At 46.0% G+C, this 16,291-nt stretch overlaps 1 protein-coding gene across 7 annotated transcripts in view; it reads left to right on the top strand.

Moving 5' to 3' along the window:
- Positions 1-797: 797 nt before the first annotated feature.
- Positions 798-16,291, top strand: part of TCF20 (transcription factor 20) — a 137,404-nt gene continuing 121,910 nt past the window's right edge. For 3 of the 7 annotated variants that reach the window (XM_040061561.2, XM_040061560.2, XM_040061559.2), the window contains exons 1-2: positions 816-928; positions 13,233-13,348. In XM_040061561.2, the coding sequence (XP_039917495.1) occupies positions 13,247-13,348 (102 nt within the window). In that variant the 5' untranslated portion in view covers positions 816-928; positions 13,233-13,246. Of the gene's footprint in view, positions 929-4,962; positions 5,094-7,661; positions 7,724-13,232; positions 13,349-16,291 lie in introns of those variants that run through there. The other 4 variants (XM_040061563.2, XM_040061562.2, XM_040061564.2 and 1 more) reach the window with 4 other exon arrangements.

Here is a 16,291-nt window from a genome sequence, read left to right as displayed (position 1 = left end):
CCCCTACTCAGCGTTTGGCAAACAAAACAGGACTAAATGCTCTCTGAAGAAAAAGGCTGGATGCTTTCTGTATGATGGAGCAGACACGAAAATTTAAAATGTTTCAAAACCAAAAATACTGAATGTATTAAAAAAAAAAAAAAATCCTTTGGGAGCTGTTAAATACGAAGACCCCAGCTACTGGGAAGTGCCTGACCACAGGATCATAGTCATGGTCATGGGGGGAGTCTTCTGGGGCAGCGTTATGGTCTGTTTCTTGTAGCTGACTACTAGGGTTTGTTCAGCACTCTCAAAGGCAGGATGCTGATCTGATCCAGTACTGCTGTTTGTCAGATCTCTTCTCGAGAAAACGAGGGGCTGTCCTCTCTTTTATTGCGAGCCCCAACTAGAAATCACATAATTACGTTTCTGTTTACTTTCCTGGCTGCTGCGGCAGGCCCCGGCCTGTGCATCAGGGCCCCAAGCGCACCGCCAGCAGCCTCAGGAGGCGAACAAACTCCCGGCTCGGGGCTCCGTGTTACCGCTCCCAGAGCGCGGGGGTCTGCCGCGGGGGGCAGGACAACGCCCGCCCGGCTTCGCCGCCTCCCTCTCCAGGCAGGCAGCGCTCCGCTGCCAGAGCCCAGCGAGCCCGGCCCCGCCGCCGAGCCCGCCCCGTGGCCGGCTCCTCCTGCGCCGCCGCCGCCGCTCCGCCAGCAGCCAGTCGGGCCTGCGACCCGCTCTCGGCTGCGGGGCCTGCGCCGAGAGCTGCCGGAGGGCGGGCAGGGAAGAGCGGCGAGGAGGAGCAGCGGAGCCCGAGCCCGCCGCGTCACATGAGCTGACAGGATCCGCTCCCGTTCGCCTCCGCGCAACAAAGACTCGGGAGCTCCCGTGCCCGCCGCGGGACGGGACGGGTCTGCCATGGGACCCTGAGGGCCGCCGGCCCGCACAGGTAAGCGGCGGCAGGGGCGTGGGGGTGTGTGTGTGTGACCCCGGCGTGTGCGGCGTTTGATGGAGGTGTTATTTGCTTTCTACATACTCCCTTTCTCGCGTCCCTCCGCCGCCTTCCCTCGTGTGAAGAACGGGCGGGGGCTCGGGTAGCTGGGCAGTCCCCGCGCGTGGGGGTCTGTGCGTCTCGTCAGTCTCCAGTTTCTTCGTGTTATTTCGGGTTTTTACGGCAGTCAAACAGTTAAAACAGTGGGGGTTTGTGCGTTGCCACCCCCCTCCTTCCCCCTCTCCTTCCCCATCTCTTACCCATCTCCCTCCCCTCCCCCCTTTATGAACCTCCACGTCGTGACCTTTCTGGCTGTTAAGCATAATATTAAGGTGATCTTTAGTTTTGTTAAAGCGCTGTCCTGCTTACGAGTGTCCTTTCCCAGACCAGATTGCTGCTGGGGTGGTAGGCATCTCCCCGGCCCCCGGGACTTGCCCGGTGGCTGGGAGTTGTTGACATCGGTGGCCGCGCACGTGTGCCACACGCTCCCGGAGCCGCCGAGGTTTGGGGCTGGAAACTCCCGCTGGGAGCCCGGACCGGACAGCCACACCGCCGGGGGAAAAATACCCCTGCAAGGCTGGCAGCTGAAGCCTCTGCTTGTTTGGGGAGCCTTCTGCCAGGGCTGTGGGGCTTGAAGGAGTCCCGGCGGCATAGATGTCAGGAGAGTTTGTGTGTGGGTGAAGGCAGTCCGGGGGATGTTTGTTGGGGGTGCAGGAGGGGCTTGCAGAGAGCTGGCCCCGTGGCACGGGTGATGAGAATGAGGAGCTGTGGACAGCCTAGGCAGGGTGCTTGGCCCCTCTATTTTGTGAATGGTTCAGTGTGATGCTGCTGAAGAGAACAGTATGAGGGATGGTGTAGGGGTTTTTTGTTTGGTTTTGGTTGTTAGGTGGTTTTGGGGGTGTTTTTTCGGTTGTTGTTTTTTGTTGTTGTTGGCTTTTTAAAAAAATTATTTTTGGCTTGTGACCCAGTGTGCTGTGATGCAAAAATAATCTCTCCTGGGCATAGTTAGCATCTTCCTTCATATGCCAAGTGGCCACTGGCTCGTGTTTTAATGGAGGTTCTCCTAAACCCTGGCTCTGTCCAACTGGGAGTGACCCTGGGAAGAAGTCTTGCTCTGCGTGGTTATCTTGGCTTGTGTGGATGGATAAGAAAACACAGTTTCCTTTCAAAGGGAGATGCTTGCCAGCCTTTATAATTGTGTTAAATATCTTCAAGTCAAAATTAAACATAAGTAGAGCTACGAGGTGAGGGAGAAACAAGCCACCTGCTGCCCTCCATGTGCCAGGTGCGTGTGAGGGCAGAAACAGTTTTTGGCAAAGCCATTTGCGTTTGGGTGGTGTTGCAGGACTGTGGTTTGAGCAGTAGGAAACTGTTGGCATGCCAGGGAAGGTGCTGGTCAGTGAGGAAGCCAAGGGTGTGTAGCACCTTCCAGTACGGCTGTTGTGTCCTGGGGTGTTTCACAGCTCCTCTCGCTGCAGGGTTTGGAAAGAAATGGGGTGCATGAGCAAAGAAGTTGGGCAGATGCTGTTAGCCTTGACTGTTCAAAAATTATGAATTAGCTCACATATGCTGCCCCCGCTCCAGCATTTTTAAGGAATTGGTGTCCTTCAGGGTGAACCAGATTTGCACATTTATGCCTATCTTCATGCAGACTTGGTCCTGGAGTTTATTTTTAATGGAAACCAAATATTTTAAGCAGTGTGACTTCAGTTAAAGCAGCAAATGTTCCAAAACTGGGCAAAATTGTGAAAACAGAGGATACTAATTTTAATTGTGCATTTTTCTACAACTCCTTCTTTTCCCAAGATTTCTGTCCCAACTCTCATCACTTTGCGGTTGTTTCTTGGTCATCGTGGAAAACAGAAGGTAACTTGTCAATAGCCAGCTCAAGTTGTGCTGCTGAGGCCTGAGAATGTGACTGGTTTTTAATATAACCAACTAGCTATGTTGCAGGGGTCTGATTTGAGACCTTGAGAACTTGTTTCATGTGGGTCATTAACTGCTATGGAAGACCAAATGATTGTGGCTGACAACCTGCGTCTTCATGGAATAGGAGAAAAGGCTGGCTTTAGGGTGGATGGGAGGTTTGAAGTGAGAGTTAGTTCTCTGTCCCTTCCCTTTTAAAGAATGTACAGCACATTTTTGAAACTGAGTCATTAGGTACAATTTATTTCAAGCATTTTAAGCTCTTATGAATTTGATGCACTTTGGCCACATGCTCACTTGGAAATTGTTAGACAGTCTTGCTCAGATTTGCCCTGGCTGGGCTCAAAAAGGTGATGAGGGTGTTTCCTTGCTGCGTACCTTTTAGATCTGAGCAGAGCAGAAGTGTCTTAAAAGGGGTGGAATATTTTGATGTCCTGTGCTCCAGACAAACTGCGAAGGGAGCGTGCAAGGCTCTTGTCCACTGGCCAAGTGTGGATGTGCTATCAGCCTCCCACTGATAAACCAGAGTTACCTTTTGACTCTCTCTGAGCTATGCTTCTTAACAGGTCTAGCACAGGATCAGGCACATGGTGTGTGGAGGGCAAATTCCTACCAAAGTCACTTTGTCATGGAAGTCATAACAAGGATGCAAATACAGGAATGATTATTCGTTCTGATGACCTGACCAAGATTGTATGATGACACTGAGTAATAGATAAAAGGTTTTATTCCCATAAACTTCGTTCCAGCTTCAGGGTAAACTGCACGGTTTTTGAAAATGTCTGAATTTGATGACACTCTGGTAACTGCAAATAGGTGCAAGCATTAATTGCTTGAAACGAGTCCTTAAAAATAAGAACAGACACAGATGCAGGCTACAGGTAGGAAGGTGAAAGAAGGGCTATTTACTATTTTTTGGTGTATTTTTCAAATCACATTTAGTCCTGCATATATGATTCTACGGGTGACCCAGCAGCTCCAGCAGTTTATTCATTTATTTAAAATGTCTTTGTAGTTCACCTTGAAAACCACTTCCTGCCATATGGTTATATTATTTCCCTATGCCACATTTTTTGCTAATTATGAAGACCGTTTGCTTTAAAATAGGTGTTTTTAATTTCGCAGCCTTGTCTGCCTCTCCTGCTTGATCCTGCCCTGGAGTCAAGAGGCTGTGTCTGTTCATTCTCCATGGCAACAGGCTGTGATTTACTTATTTCAATTTAATTAAAAAGCAGATATCAAATTCTAGGCATTTTATATGTTTCAAATATAGAAAAGTATCAGTGGATCAGTCTCCACAACAGATCTGTCAGTCTCGAAAGTAAAATTCTCCACCTAAGCCACTGATTTCTTTCTCAGTCCACCCCTTTGGAAGAGTTTAGGATAGGGGGAGTGCTGTAGCCTGTCCTTAGGTGAAGGAATTTGTATGCAGGCTAGAAATGAAGGCCTAAGTCCTAAATTAGTTTTTCAAGCTCTGTGATTGAACAAATACTAGTTTGTGTTAGCCAGGGAGAAGGAACCATGGGTAGTGACAGGCAGTTGCTAGCTAAAGAGGGGATTAGGGTCAAGAAAGGGCCTTGAGGGTGGATGGAGAACGTGGTGAATTTACTAACCTACAGGTGTTAGGTTTGGTAGAAAATGGATGGAGTGAAAGCAGTGTAATTAACTGCCAAAATTAACACTCCCTTTTGCCTTCAATACCAACATACCAATTCTTAATAGGATTATTTTCCCTTGAAGGGCCTGTTGAGATGACTCAGCCTTTGGAGTACCTGCATGCCAGTGATGGTTGCTTCTGAGGAGAAGCTGTGCCTTCTGAGTTGTATAACTAGACTCAGGTGCTGTTTCTGAGCTCTGATAATGTGTGGAAGAAGACAAGTTGGCTGAGCACTTTTATTAAGCCTTAAGGAGCAGTTATCATCAGAAGAGTGCCTGCGCAAAACTGCACCTTTGGATTATTTTTTTCCCCCCCCTTTAGTGTTGTTACTCTCAATGCTTTTTCACAGCCATGGCTGGCAGCTGTAACAGACAGCAGTTCTTGCTTCTCCTAACGCTGCCAAAGCCCATGAGGCTATGTCAGAAAATACTGGACTCTCTCCTAGCTTCCTTATCTGTATCGATTAAAATTATGTATGGAGTTCCTAGCTGCAGATTTCTGGTGACCATGCACCAGGAAGAGACCCTCTGAGTCCATGAGGTAAGCAGTTAAGCAGTGTTGACTTAGTGAAGTGAGGATGTTTGGTCTGTGAGTGGCATATCTGAAATCTCATAATGTTGTTCATAATAGTAACAGAATAAACCCAAGCAAAACCTCAAAGCAAGCTTTTGTTTGTTACTGTGTTTAAGTAGATATATTCAAAGAATTTATATCTAACTGGCAACATTCTTAATCCTTTATTACTGGTTTTACTAGAGTACAGTCATGATCTGCATTCTTTAAGAGTGCATCTGTTCCTCTTGCTCATCCAGCTTTGAAGTAGACCTTGCTGATATTAATTTCTCTATAGCCTGTAACCTCATCTATAAAATGAAGGGAATACTTCATACAGGCAGCTGTGAAGTTACATTTATTGTCTGTAAATTGCTTCTAGTAATTGAGCAGAGGAGATAGAAAGAAATAAAGACAGTGGAGTTAATATGGGCTTGGTTTCTTTTAATAAAAGAAAAGCATAATTTTTGTTCATCTGATGATGCAGAAGCTAATGGGAAAAGAAAAATGCACCCTGAAACGAACTGTTAAGTTTGTAATGAAAACAGACATTTCTTTAATAGACATGAAGGCAGCCATCTTGCTTGGTAATAACAGAGTCCAGTTTAGAAACAGGGAAGATTTTACTGGAAATCCTGCAGTACCTCTTGTATTTCTGTGTAGTTTGGGTCTGCTCGGTTTTAGTGTTGTTTTTTATCTGCATGGCTGCCTTCATAAATGCTACTGGTATGGACACTTTACTAATAGGTAGAACTGCCTGTTCTAAGATCATTAGCAAACACCTCTGTTGCTGGCTTTTCAGCTAGGCTGCTTGTTTTGTGCTGACCAGTATCCTCGTTGGATGAAACTGAAGTTTTATCTGGGTTTGGATGGATTTTCCTGCTGTGGCTGACCCAATCTAACCATTTGCTCCTCCTAAGAGGGGTGATCATACCTTGCTCCTGGCTCTGTGGCCATATTCCTTGCCTTGTGGATACAGCTTGTTCAGCTTTCAGAAAGCTGACTTGCACAAAACCATAAAAAAGTGAAGTGTTTTCTCCTGGGACAGAGAGCTTAACCTGTTCTCCAGGTTCAGGCTCATAACAGAGCTGCCGCTAAGGAGGGGTGAAATTTGTTTTGCCAGCAGTGAAAGGTAAGGAATGAAAGAAAGGTGAAAATGGCCCCCCCCCTTTTTTGGCAGCAGTGACCTATTATCCTGGTTCAGTTGTAATGCGAAGCCTCGCCCTCAGCTTTCATTTTCAGATCCCTCCCTTCCCCCCTGCACCTCTTCTGTCGCTCAGATGTACTCGTGTGCCTGCAGATGCCTACTTCATTCCCAAGCAGTATTTTCAAAAGGGGGGAAAAACGGGAAAATAATTGAGTTTCACTGTCTCTAGAATTGGAGACATACTCTAGTTCCTGAGAGCCTGTTGCTGTGAGTCTACGAATTATTATTAGGCTAATGTATTATTATTATTAACAGGCTCAAAAAATAGTATCTGTAATAATTTTTTATGAGAGGGCAAAAGGAAACTGCCTGGTGGGATAGCTGTAGGTCAAGTTCGTAAAAGAGCTTCCCCAAACCTGGTGATGGCAGCTGAATGGACTGAGACCCTGGAGCTGGTGGGACCAGGTGGTCTGGGGTAAATGACGAGGAGAGGAAACGTCTGAAGAATTTTCTGCATGCCGTGGTGAGCCGGACCTGGAACTGGGTACCGCGGCACTGGAGGAAGTCTCTCCTTCTCTGAACTGTGGCTTGCAGTCGTTCCAGGTGCTACTGCCTAACACATTTTCAGACACTAGGAGAAATTGGGAAGGGCTTGTGGGACATTGCTGTGGTATTGTAGAACAGTGCCATCTTGCTCCAGGGATGTGATGAAGCCCAGGGTGAGGCGAAGCTCAGGCTCCATGGGAGCTGGCCAAGGCAAACTTTGCTTCTGCTGACTGGCAGGGATGGCGTTTCTGCCTCGGCTTTGCCACTGATGTTTTGGTGTATCTGCATCAACCCATGCTGGCTGCGGTGAGGATGTGTGCCCAATGAGACACGTGCCCAAGCAGCTGCTTAGCAGGGGCACAGTGCAGGTTGGAGTGTGCGTTTGGAGATGAGATGGAGGCATCTGTTGGCCTACAGCAGTTGTCTTATAGCTAAAGGAGCAGAAACAGTGCTTGTCTGGTGAATTTTCTGTAGCATTGAAGGTGGAGATTATGTCAGTGAAGAGCAGTGTGCCAGAGGCAGCAGGATGCAGTGAGCCTGTGCATGTGTGGGCTGACCCAGCAGCTGTACTTGGCAGGAGGGACAGGTTGCAATTGTTGTGGTGCGCAAATTAGAAATGTTTGTGCAGCCATTTTCAAATAAGGAGAGTCATAGGGAGGGATGAGGGAATTTGCTCCAGCTTTGAGAGTTAGAGATTTGTTTCATTTTGTATTGCCGTTGGGTTGGGTTTTTGAAGCATTAAACCTAAATTATTCTCATTGGTAGCTGAAGACATGGCAACAGAAAGGTTATTGTACGGTTGTGTTGCATTGCATGATAAGATTATACATTGAGTGGCTCTTACAGTGGGTTTGTGTTCCAAGGATGGAGTGAAAAAAGGAAAGAATCAGTGCATTGGTATTAAATAATGATGCCACTGGATATGGTGAGTACAAAGTGTCTTTGTTTTCAAAAGTATGTTTGGGTGGGGTGTGGTTTGTTGGGGTTTTTTTTGTGTTTTTTTTTTTTTTTTGGTTTTGTTTTTTTTTTTTTTTTAAATGACACATTTATAAGCCAGCTGCAGGTTTGGTTTTTTTTTTTTTTAAGACACATTTGTAAGTGTGGGAGCACTATAGAAAATACTGGAAGTAATCTCATTGAGAGGTATGAGTTTTTTCCATTCCTTTGCCACATGCATGCAGCCTCTGGGGAAGATGTTCGTGAAGGAGCTTGGATAATCGGGGTATTCTCTGGAGCTGCTATTGTTCTGACTGATGTAGGGGGGAATGTGTACAGATGCATGGGCTGATGGGCTGTCTGGGGTTTCATCTCTGCAGTCTCTCTTTTTTCCACTCCTAGATAGAGATATGTATCCTGGCAGATCTGTCTTCCACCTACATCTCTTTTTCTTCTCATGTAAATACTTGCTGATTCTTGTTTGCTTGTTTGTTTTATTGTTGTTTTTCTGGCAAATCTTCTACTGTACTTGTAATGGGTGACTCTTCTCATGATGATGGATGTTCCTGTAAGCCAGTCTCTTCCTACATCACTTTGCTGAATTTTCTTGCAATCTGCTGTGTCCAGGGGCATCTTATCTGCTCTTGTGATGGTTGTTCTAGCAAAGGTCCAGGTATTGTAGCTGACTCCAGCAATGCTCCAGCTGCCCTTTGCAGTGCAAAGGAATGCAGTAAAAAAAAAAGCAACTTTTTTTTTTTGGGGGGGGGTGGAGGGTGGTCCTTTTTGTCCTCAGGCCTGAAATGCTGAGAGCACATCATAATTCCCATATAGGACTGTAATAATTAAATAGTACTGGAGGAAGAGGGAGTAGGAGAGTATGTGATGGTCATTTTAGATAGATTAGCAAAGAGGGGTTATTACAGTGCCAGCAGAAGATATCCTAATCTGGAGGTTCCTAGCCAGCAAATATTTTAAAAAGCTATTCCAGAGAGTAAGAGGGTAGCCTGAGAAGTCTGTGCTGTAATTAATTGCCCAGATACCACTGGAGGAGCAGCTTGAAGAAAGGAACTCAAATGGAAGCCGGGTGTGGTGTAAAGGGGGAAATGTGAATTTCCTGACTTTTGTTTGCAAAGATCAAACGTAAAAGAAATTTTAGACAAAATAGGTGCAAAGAAGGACTAAAATTAATAGGTAATTCCATTTGATTTTTCTTTTGCACTGCATGTTCCTGGCTAGTGTTACTTGAACATCAATTGAAGCAGTGCAGAGCATGCTTGGGAACTGGACACATTAAAGCAGAAAGAGAGAGCAAATCTGATTAGCTTTGCTTTTTGAGCATTAAGCAGAAAGGCTGAAATGTGATTGCAAACAGATAATAGCAGCAGGCTCCTGAGGCACTGCCACAACCTGGCATATGGGGTGATGGATCTAACCATGCCGTAGAACTGTTTCTTGTAATAGAGGCTGCTTTTATATGTTGCTGTTGTACTTTCTAATTATCCTATTCTTCGCTGTCTGCCATTTTGAGCCACGTGGGATGGCTCAGTCCCCTGGAATGCCCTGTGGAGCACTTCTATCCTGAATTGTAACAGGAGCCTGGTAGCCAAAGGGTGAGAAGGAAGAGGTGCCAAGGCTCAAGAGTCCTAGCTACTTCCCCCCCTTATTTCCAAGAATAAGGGAAGTAACAGCTGCTGCTTTTGCCATGGTGGAAAAGATGAGTGCTGATGCTGTGTGTAAATCTAATTTCTCTCTGAATGTCCAAGTATTGGGCCTTGTTGGGAGGTTTCTAGTGACCTGAAAAAAGGGGCATCTGTCAGTTCTGTTTATGATTAATAAATAGAAACTGGCCTTGCGACGCCACTCACTTTTTTGGCACAGTAGCGGAGATCATGGAGTCACTTTCAGTCTGAGGCTTCTCTTCCACACAAAGCAAATGCAGCAGAGAAAGCAGGCAGAGGCTCTGCTGGTGGAAGCTGGACTTGGAGCTGCCGATAGAGCATCCGACATCCGTGCCTGCTGCTTGGGGTGTTTCTGCGTTGTGGTGATCCTTTCCCCAAAACTGCCTGCTTTCCTTTCTTTACACCCAAGGCTTTCATTGATGGAAAGTCTAAAAAACCATTTCCAAGGCTGGTATGGATCAGGGGAATGTAGAGTGTGTGTGTGTGTGTATATATATATATGCGTATTTTAAGGCTAGAAGGGTCAGACTGGTGGTTCTGTGACCTTTTCTCAACTGTGACTTGCCTTTCCTGGTGCGTGCTGGTGCCTCTCCTTGCCTGTCAGGGGACTTTGGTGGAAGTTAGTAGTGGTGGTTTGGTTGGGTGTTTTTTTTTTTTTTGTTTGTTTGTTTGGTTTTTTTTAACTTACGGAATTTTTTCCCCATGAGTTGCTAGGAAACTAACTACTGGGTACTTACGGGTACTTCAGCAAAACAAAAGAAGTGGCCAAAGTCGGGAGAGGAGGGTAGCATCCGGCTACACGTCTTTTGTCTCTGGGAGTTTCTCTCCGAGGGGGGAGATACCGCGAGTCGTGGGGGCAGGAGAAAGGACGGGGCTGGGGGCAGCTGGGTTCTCGCTCTCGGCATCGGGTCAAGCTGTTGCTTACTGCGGGGAGAATTCACTGTCATCGCTAGAGTCCAGTCCTAGGGAGACCTACCACCATCAGCCCGTGCGTCCGGGAACCCTGAGCTCGCCTTTTCCTGCCCTGCTGGAGCCGGGCCGCCGCTGCTTCGGCAGCGCTCTGGGTCTTTCTGCGCTGTATTCCCGCACCCCCTGTCCTGCCGGGACATCCCGCAGTTCCAGCTGCCACCGCGGAGCTTCTGCTACATCTCATCCACCCTTCCAGCTCATTCCTGCCCTTCCAGCTTGGTGCTCCTCAGAGTCCTGCAGGGGCACCGGGATCAGACAGCCCCAGGGTTTTGTGAAGCAAAGCCTCTCCTCCATCCCTTCCCATCTCAGCCAAGAAGGCTGTCCTAATTCTGTTTTGTTAATGCCATAGTTATTGTTTGTTTGCCTTGTTATACGTACCAGTAAAGAACTGTTATTCCTATTTTCATATCTTTGCCTGAGAGCCCCTTAATTTCAAATTTATAATAATTCAGAGGGAGCGGGTTTGCATTCTCCATTCCAAGGGAGGCTCCTGCCCTCCCTAGCAGACACCTGTCTTTCCAAACCAAGACAGACTTACACTTCCTTCCTGCTGGCCTGCAGGGCTGCAGGGAGACTCCCTACCCTTGTGGCAGCTCCCAGCTCTGGCTCTGAGCCCAAGCTAATAATCATGACACATTTTACTTACTGCCTTGTGCTCTGCTCCATGCCTTGCTGTAGGGGAGAGGGTGTGTGAGGTTGTGGTTTGCAGGACTTTAAACATTGCATTGGCCCTGGGGGAACCCAAACCTTGTAGTAAGCACTGGCTGGGCCTCTGGTAGAGCCTGGCTTTGCTTGGCAAGGCCCCTTGCTTCCCTGCTTGTAGGTGACCAGCTAGCACAGATGTCATCCAAGCACACCTTGCAGTTGTCTCTGGCTGGATGATTGCCCATGGTGTGGAGTTCGGGTGGAAGTAGGAGGTGTTGATAGCCAAGAAAGGAGAAATTCATCGGGTACCAGAGAAGAATAATGAAGATCTCTCACCACTCTCCCCACGCATCAAAGCACTCTTAAAAAAAAAAAAAAATAGAGCACTCATCTTTGACCCCCATTAATGACTGGGAGTTTTATGAATCTGTTGATGTTCCCACAGAGTTTAATTATTTAGAGCATGAGGTGGATTTGTGCTTTCACAGCTGATGGTGCAGGGTTCAGGCCCTCCTGGCGGGTGGGGGTGTTGATTACAAAGGCAGGCTGGCTGGGAATGCCGCTGCTGGCTCTGAGGAGCCTAAGGGAGGCATGAGCTGCAGCTGTGTGGTCCTTGCCAAGGCTGGGCAAATCAGCGTATCCTTCTCATTGTGCAGAGTATCCTTCTCATTGGTGAGTTCCACGTGACCTGTCGTGTGGAATTCAAGGTCTGTGTCATCAGGGCACTTAATGGTCTGGACCTGAGATACCTTAAGTAACTACCTGCAGCCGTTGGCTGGGCATACTTGTGGCAGATCCTGCTTGTTGCTGAGCCCCCCCAGTCAGTGCTAGAGGCTTTAGGGGCTGGTGTGAGACTTTGGCAGCAATATCTGATTTATCAGCCCGAGGCAACAGGCCTTTCCTGTTCCCTGTAATAGCAGGCCTTTGCCTGCCTCTTTTCTGTGGCCAGCTTTCTGTTCCCCCCAGATTCTGCTCTACACTCTAGCAACCAGTTTTCCTACTGTAAAATTCCATCTGCTGCTTCCTTCACTTTGCAGTACATCAGCTTTTTCTTGCCTTTCCTACTTTTCCTCACCTAGCACTTCTCTGCTGGTAATCCTCCTGAGACTTGCAAACAGAATAGATACAAGGGACAACCAAGGAACAGCAAAGTGTCTGAAGACCTTTGTACAGCTTGTGTTCCCAAACAGGCAGCTGGTCACCAAGACCAGGAGTATTTTCCTGATGTTCTGCTGACCATTCGGCCAGGTTTCGCCTTCTAGTGGAAGGGTATCAGACTCCAGGTTCAATTGCATGGAATGTGGGCTGGTCTGATGTGTCAGCTGGCAGGGTCAGATGCTCACCTTCTGGATGCTTCTGGAATGGATAAATTCCTTTAGAATTGTGCTGCCTCTTATATTTTGTGAGTCCTTAGGGCTTGCAGTTCTCATCAGCACTGCACTGAAGCAGGAGCGACTGTTTGTTGCAAGACTAAGTGGAGGCTTATTTCAGAGCAAAAGTGATTTGTATTGGTGGATCTGGGTTTGGCTGATAGCCTGATAAATTTATGGGCAGACTGGGAAGCCTTAGTTGATGTGGAAGGTTCACACGATATTGCTTGTACAATACAATATCAATATTGATATACTGAAAATACCTATCATGGCAGACACCAAGCCAAGTCACCTGATGCTGCTGCTGAAGGCTGAGCTCATTGTGTGTGCTGGGGCTCACTGCTGTGCTCTGCTGCCATTTCTTACCCCCTGAGCTTAGGGACATTTGAACCTTCTTCTCACATCGGTACTGCCACTGTCTCCTTGTATGTGCTTCATCACCTGATTTCTGCTGTAGCAAGGGCCTGTGCAGGTTCTTGGTTGCATGCCAATGGGCTTTTCATGCTATCCCTATTTACCCTGGTTTATCTCTTCCCACTCCTTTCCTTCTTCTTATTTCATTTTCCTTTGGTATGGGACTAATGTTCCAGGTTGTATTGAGACACTGGGTTGAGCTGAGAAAGAGGGTGGAAAAGAAAAAGGGGCTTATGCTGGTAGATGCGAGTTTCTGTCATCAACTCAGTCTTCAATTTTGTTGATTATTGTGGATCTAGCTAAATCAGCTGGATCTGCTAGACAAATGTGAGGTTTTCTGTGTCCTGTATCCATATTCTACTCTGTTTTTCTGTTCTTCTTCTTTTTTTTCTTTTTTTTTTTCCCTGAAAATTAATAGGATTCTACCCATTGATGATTAAAACAACGCCTGGAGTTTTGGAATGGATCAGATGCGTCGATCAAATGTTACCACATTGCTCCCAAAGAGAGGAATGCCATCCAGCTGGGGGTAGGGTCTGTTTTTTCTTTGTCCCCATCAGTGTCTGAGAACTTTTAATAGCAAGTACTAGTTTAAAAATTAATTGCTTCATTGTGTGAAAACATGACTGCTTTTTTTGGTGTTGCTGGTATGGAGCAGGGTTGCGCCTCTTTAAATTCAAAATGTTGTTAATATTGTTGAGGCTTTGCAGGCTTTGGTAAAGAAAACTTTTCAGTAACTACTTGAGATATTTTGGGAGGGAAATTTAATGTTTTAAATGAAAAGTAAATCTATTCTGATTACTAAGAAAGATGAAAATAATTTAACTTTTGTTTTCAGAAATGTCGAAGTTCAGGTCATTTGTCCTAGTTCTTGAAATTAGTGCAAAACAGACTAATACCCCCGCATAAAACGTTCCCCTTCCAACAGGGGAGAGGAGGTGAATACATCAGTAAGAAGCTGTGTCTGTGTACTGCTTGTGGTCATGTGGCTACTGTGGCAGCAGGTACAGCATGAGATCTAGAATGAAATAAAAGCTTGGTGGGAATGTGAATCTGTAGCCTTGCATGGGTGTAAAGCACAGGTTGCAATTCAAGAAGCAAACTGAAGTGGTTTTTTGGCTCCCTTCCAATTGGTAGAGCATGGCTCCCCATCATCTTCTCACCACTTGGCTGTTCCAGCAGAGAAGCTGCAGAAACAGAATTTACCTGGCTCTCAGAAGTGGGATGGACTTCCCAGGTCAGCCATGGGAAGATCTGTGTGTTGGGATTTGTATCCAGAAGTAATGCTGTTCCAGTGTTGCTCACTTGAAATTTGAAGCTTCTTATGCTTCAAATCAATTTCCTGTTCTTGTTAAAATTGCTTTTGCTTTAAAAATAATGGGTCTTGAAACTGAGGGGTTTGACAGGGTGTGCTGCAAAGTGATTCTTTTCTCCTTTGTAAGTTTCCTGAATAGATGATTTTGAAGTAAAGTATTTCCCTGCAGAGCCTGCTTCTCTTAAGTCTTTAGACTGCTGCAGCAACAGTGAGACTACTAGTGCAATGTTAATAATTTATATGTGCTCCTCATTTTGGACCTTTGTCAGTCGTTTCAGCCTTGACAGGCTGGAGGAGATGAGAATTGTATGTATGTTCCCTCTGCATGTGTTCTCAAGGTAGGCAGAGGATTTGGGTCTTCAGAACATGTCTATCTGGAACCTTTTAGCAATGCTGAATTCTCAGAAGTAATACCAGAAAATAGCATAATGGTATTTCATTTCAGTTGTCTCTGCATAGGGTTGTACTGCTTTTGTTGGACAAGTGTGGTTCAGATGTTTGTGAGCTTTCCTTGGTTGCAGGATGTGAGTGGAAGGTGAAGTTTTTATGGGTTCCTCCTATGGGATGAGCCCAGCCAGGGTTTTGCTGCATCTGTGTTGCTGAAGCTGCATGTAACTTTCTTCAAAACTGGGCTTCCTGTCCTTGATTCTCTCCCTTACTCTCTCCTAAAGGGAAGGACATGGTCAGCTAGTTTATGTTTTTCCTTACGTCTTGCTTGAAGGGAGAAGCAGAAAACTGAGTCAAATGAAAAAGGGTTTTCAGAAACAAAGTTGATGAGAGGATGTCACCAAAGAACTCAACTGGTTTAAATAGAAGGTGTTGCTGACTTTTGTTCTGAAGTTTACTGTTGCAGGTTTGTGCTTGGCATTAGCAATTACCTGAACACCTTCCAGCTTGGCTGGAGACCAGGTACTTCTTCAAATCTTGTTGGAAGTACGGCAGCATGTTTCAGGGAGCTTTGGAGGGCCAGTGGTGTAGAATGCATGAACTAATTGAGGCGTTTCACCAGTCCTTTGTCCTTGAGGGCAGATTGGTCCATTTAAGTGGTATTTAACAAGTCGGTGAATAGATTTCAGGAAGTTGGAGAGTTGGTTCCCATTTTTTACTCCTGGTCCAAAATAGTTGATTCGCATCAGGCAGTGGAGACCCACAGGTTTTGTACCACTGGGTCATGGATGGATGGATAGATGGAACTATCGAGGAGAAAAGAATGTTTGGCAACGAATCTGTGTCTTAAACTTGAAATAGATTTCTAGAATTGTTTTTTGGGGATGTGCTGGCCTGAAAGCAAAACCAGCAAGAGACTCCAAGTCAGAAAAACAATTTAATAGGAGGGGGAAAAAAAAAAAGGATAAAACAAAACAAAATCAATAGTACAAAAGACCACTGAGAGTCAGAGTACAACCTGACACCCTGTTAGTTAGGGTGGTGGTAGCAGTCCAGATGAAGTGGTCTTGTTGAAGCAGTGATCCATAGAAAGGTCTGGTAGCTCTTGTCCTCTGGGAATCCAGTGGGTAAGGGCTCCCTGTGCTGTCCCAAATCCCAGATTATATCCAGGTGGGAATGCTTGGCTCCTCCCCCTGGGCAGAGCATCTCACAATGGGCTGATATCATTCTATGAGCTTTGCAATGGGTCCTTGATTGCCCATTAAACAGAGATAACTCCTGGAGGGAGTTACCTATGAGTCATGCAGCAGGGCATTGATGGGCCATTAACAGAAGACAGTCTGGAGGGAGGGGGCAAGGGAAACAGTGCACAACTTAGTTTCAACAGCTCATGTAGATGGTGATAGAATACATACTGTGGGCACATCTTACGTTGTAAATTAGGACAGGGGAAAACTTATGTTTCCTTTAAACTGGGTTACATTGTTTCAAATTTAGTTCTTGTCCGTCTTGGCTTGGAAGAAAGGTTGGCTCAAAAATGACTCTCTGCAGAAGCATCTGGAGAAAGATCAATGGTTAAGATGAAACTTGGTTTTGTTGTTTTATGTTTCACTCACTAAAATAACTTCTAATTTGAGAGTGAACTTTTCACTATGCTGTGTACCTTTGCATTTCAAACATGCTCTTTTCCTGGATTCTCTGTTCTGTTTAATCTTCCTAAGAGATTGTATGTACAGCTTGAAGAAAACAGGATGTAACTGACTCCTGCCTCTGCA

The sequence above is a fragment of the Hirundo rustica genome, chromosome 4 (genome assembly GCF_015227805.2).
Source record: "Hirundo rustica isolate bHirRus1 chromosome 4, bHirRus1.pri.v3, whole genome shotgun sequence".
Classification (NCBI taxonomy): Eukaryota; Metazoa; Chordata; class Aves; order Passeriformes; family Hirundinidae; genus Hirundo; species Hirundo rustica.
Note: the sequence above shows the minus strand (reverse complement) of the source record. Positions and strands in the feature narration are given on the sequence as shown.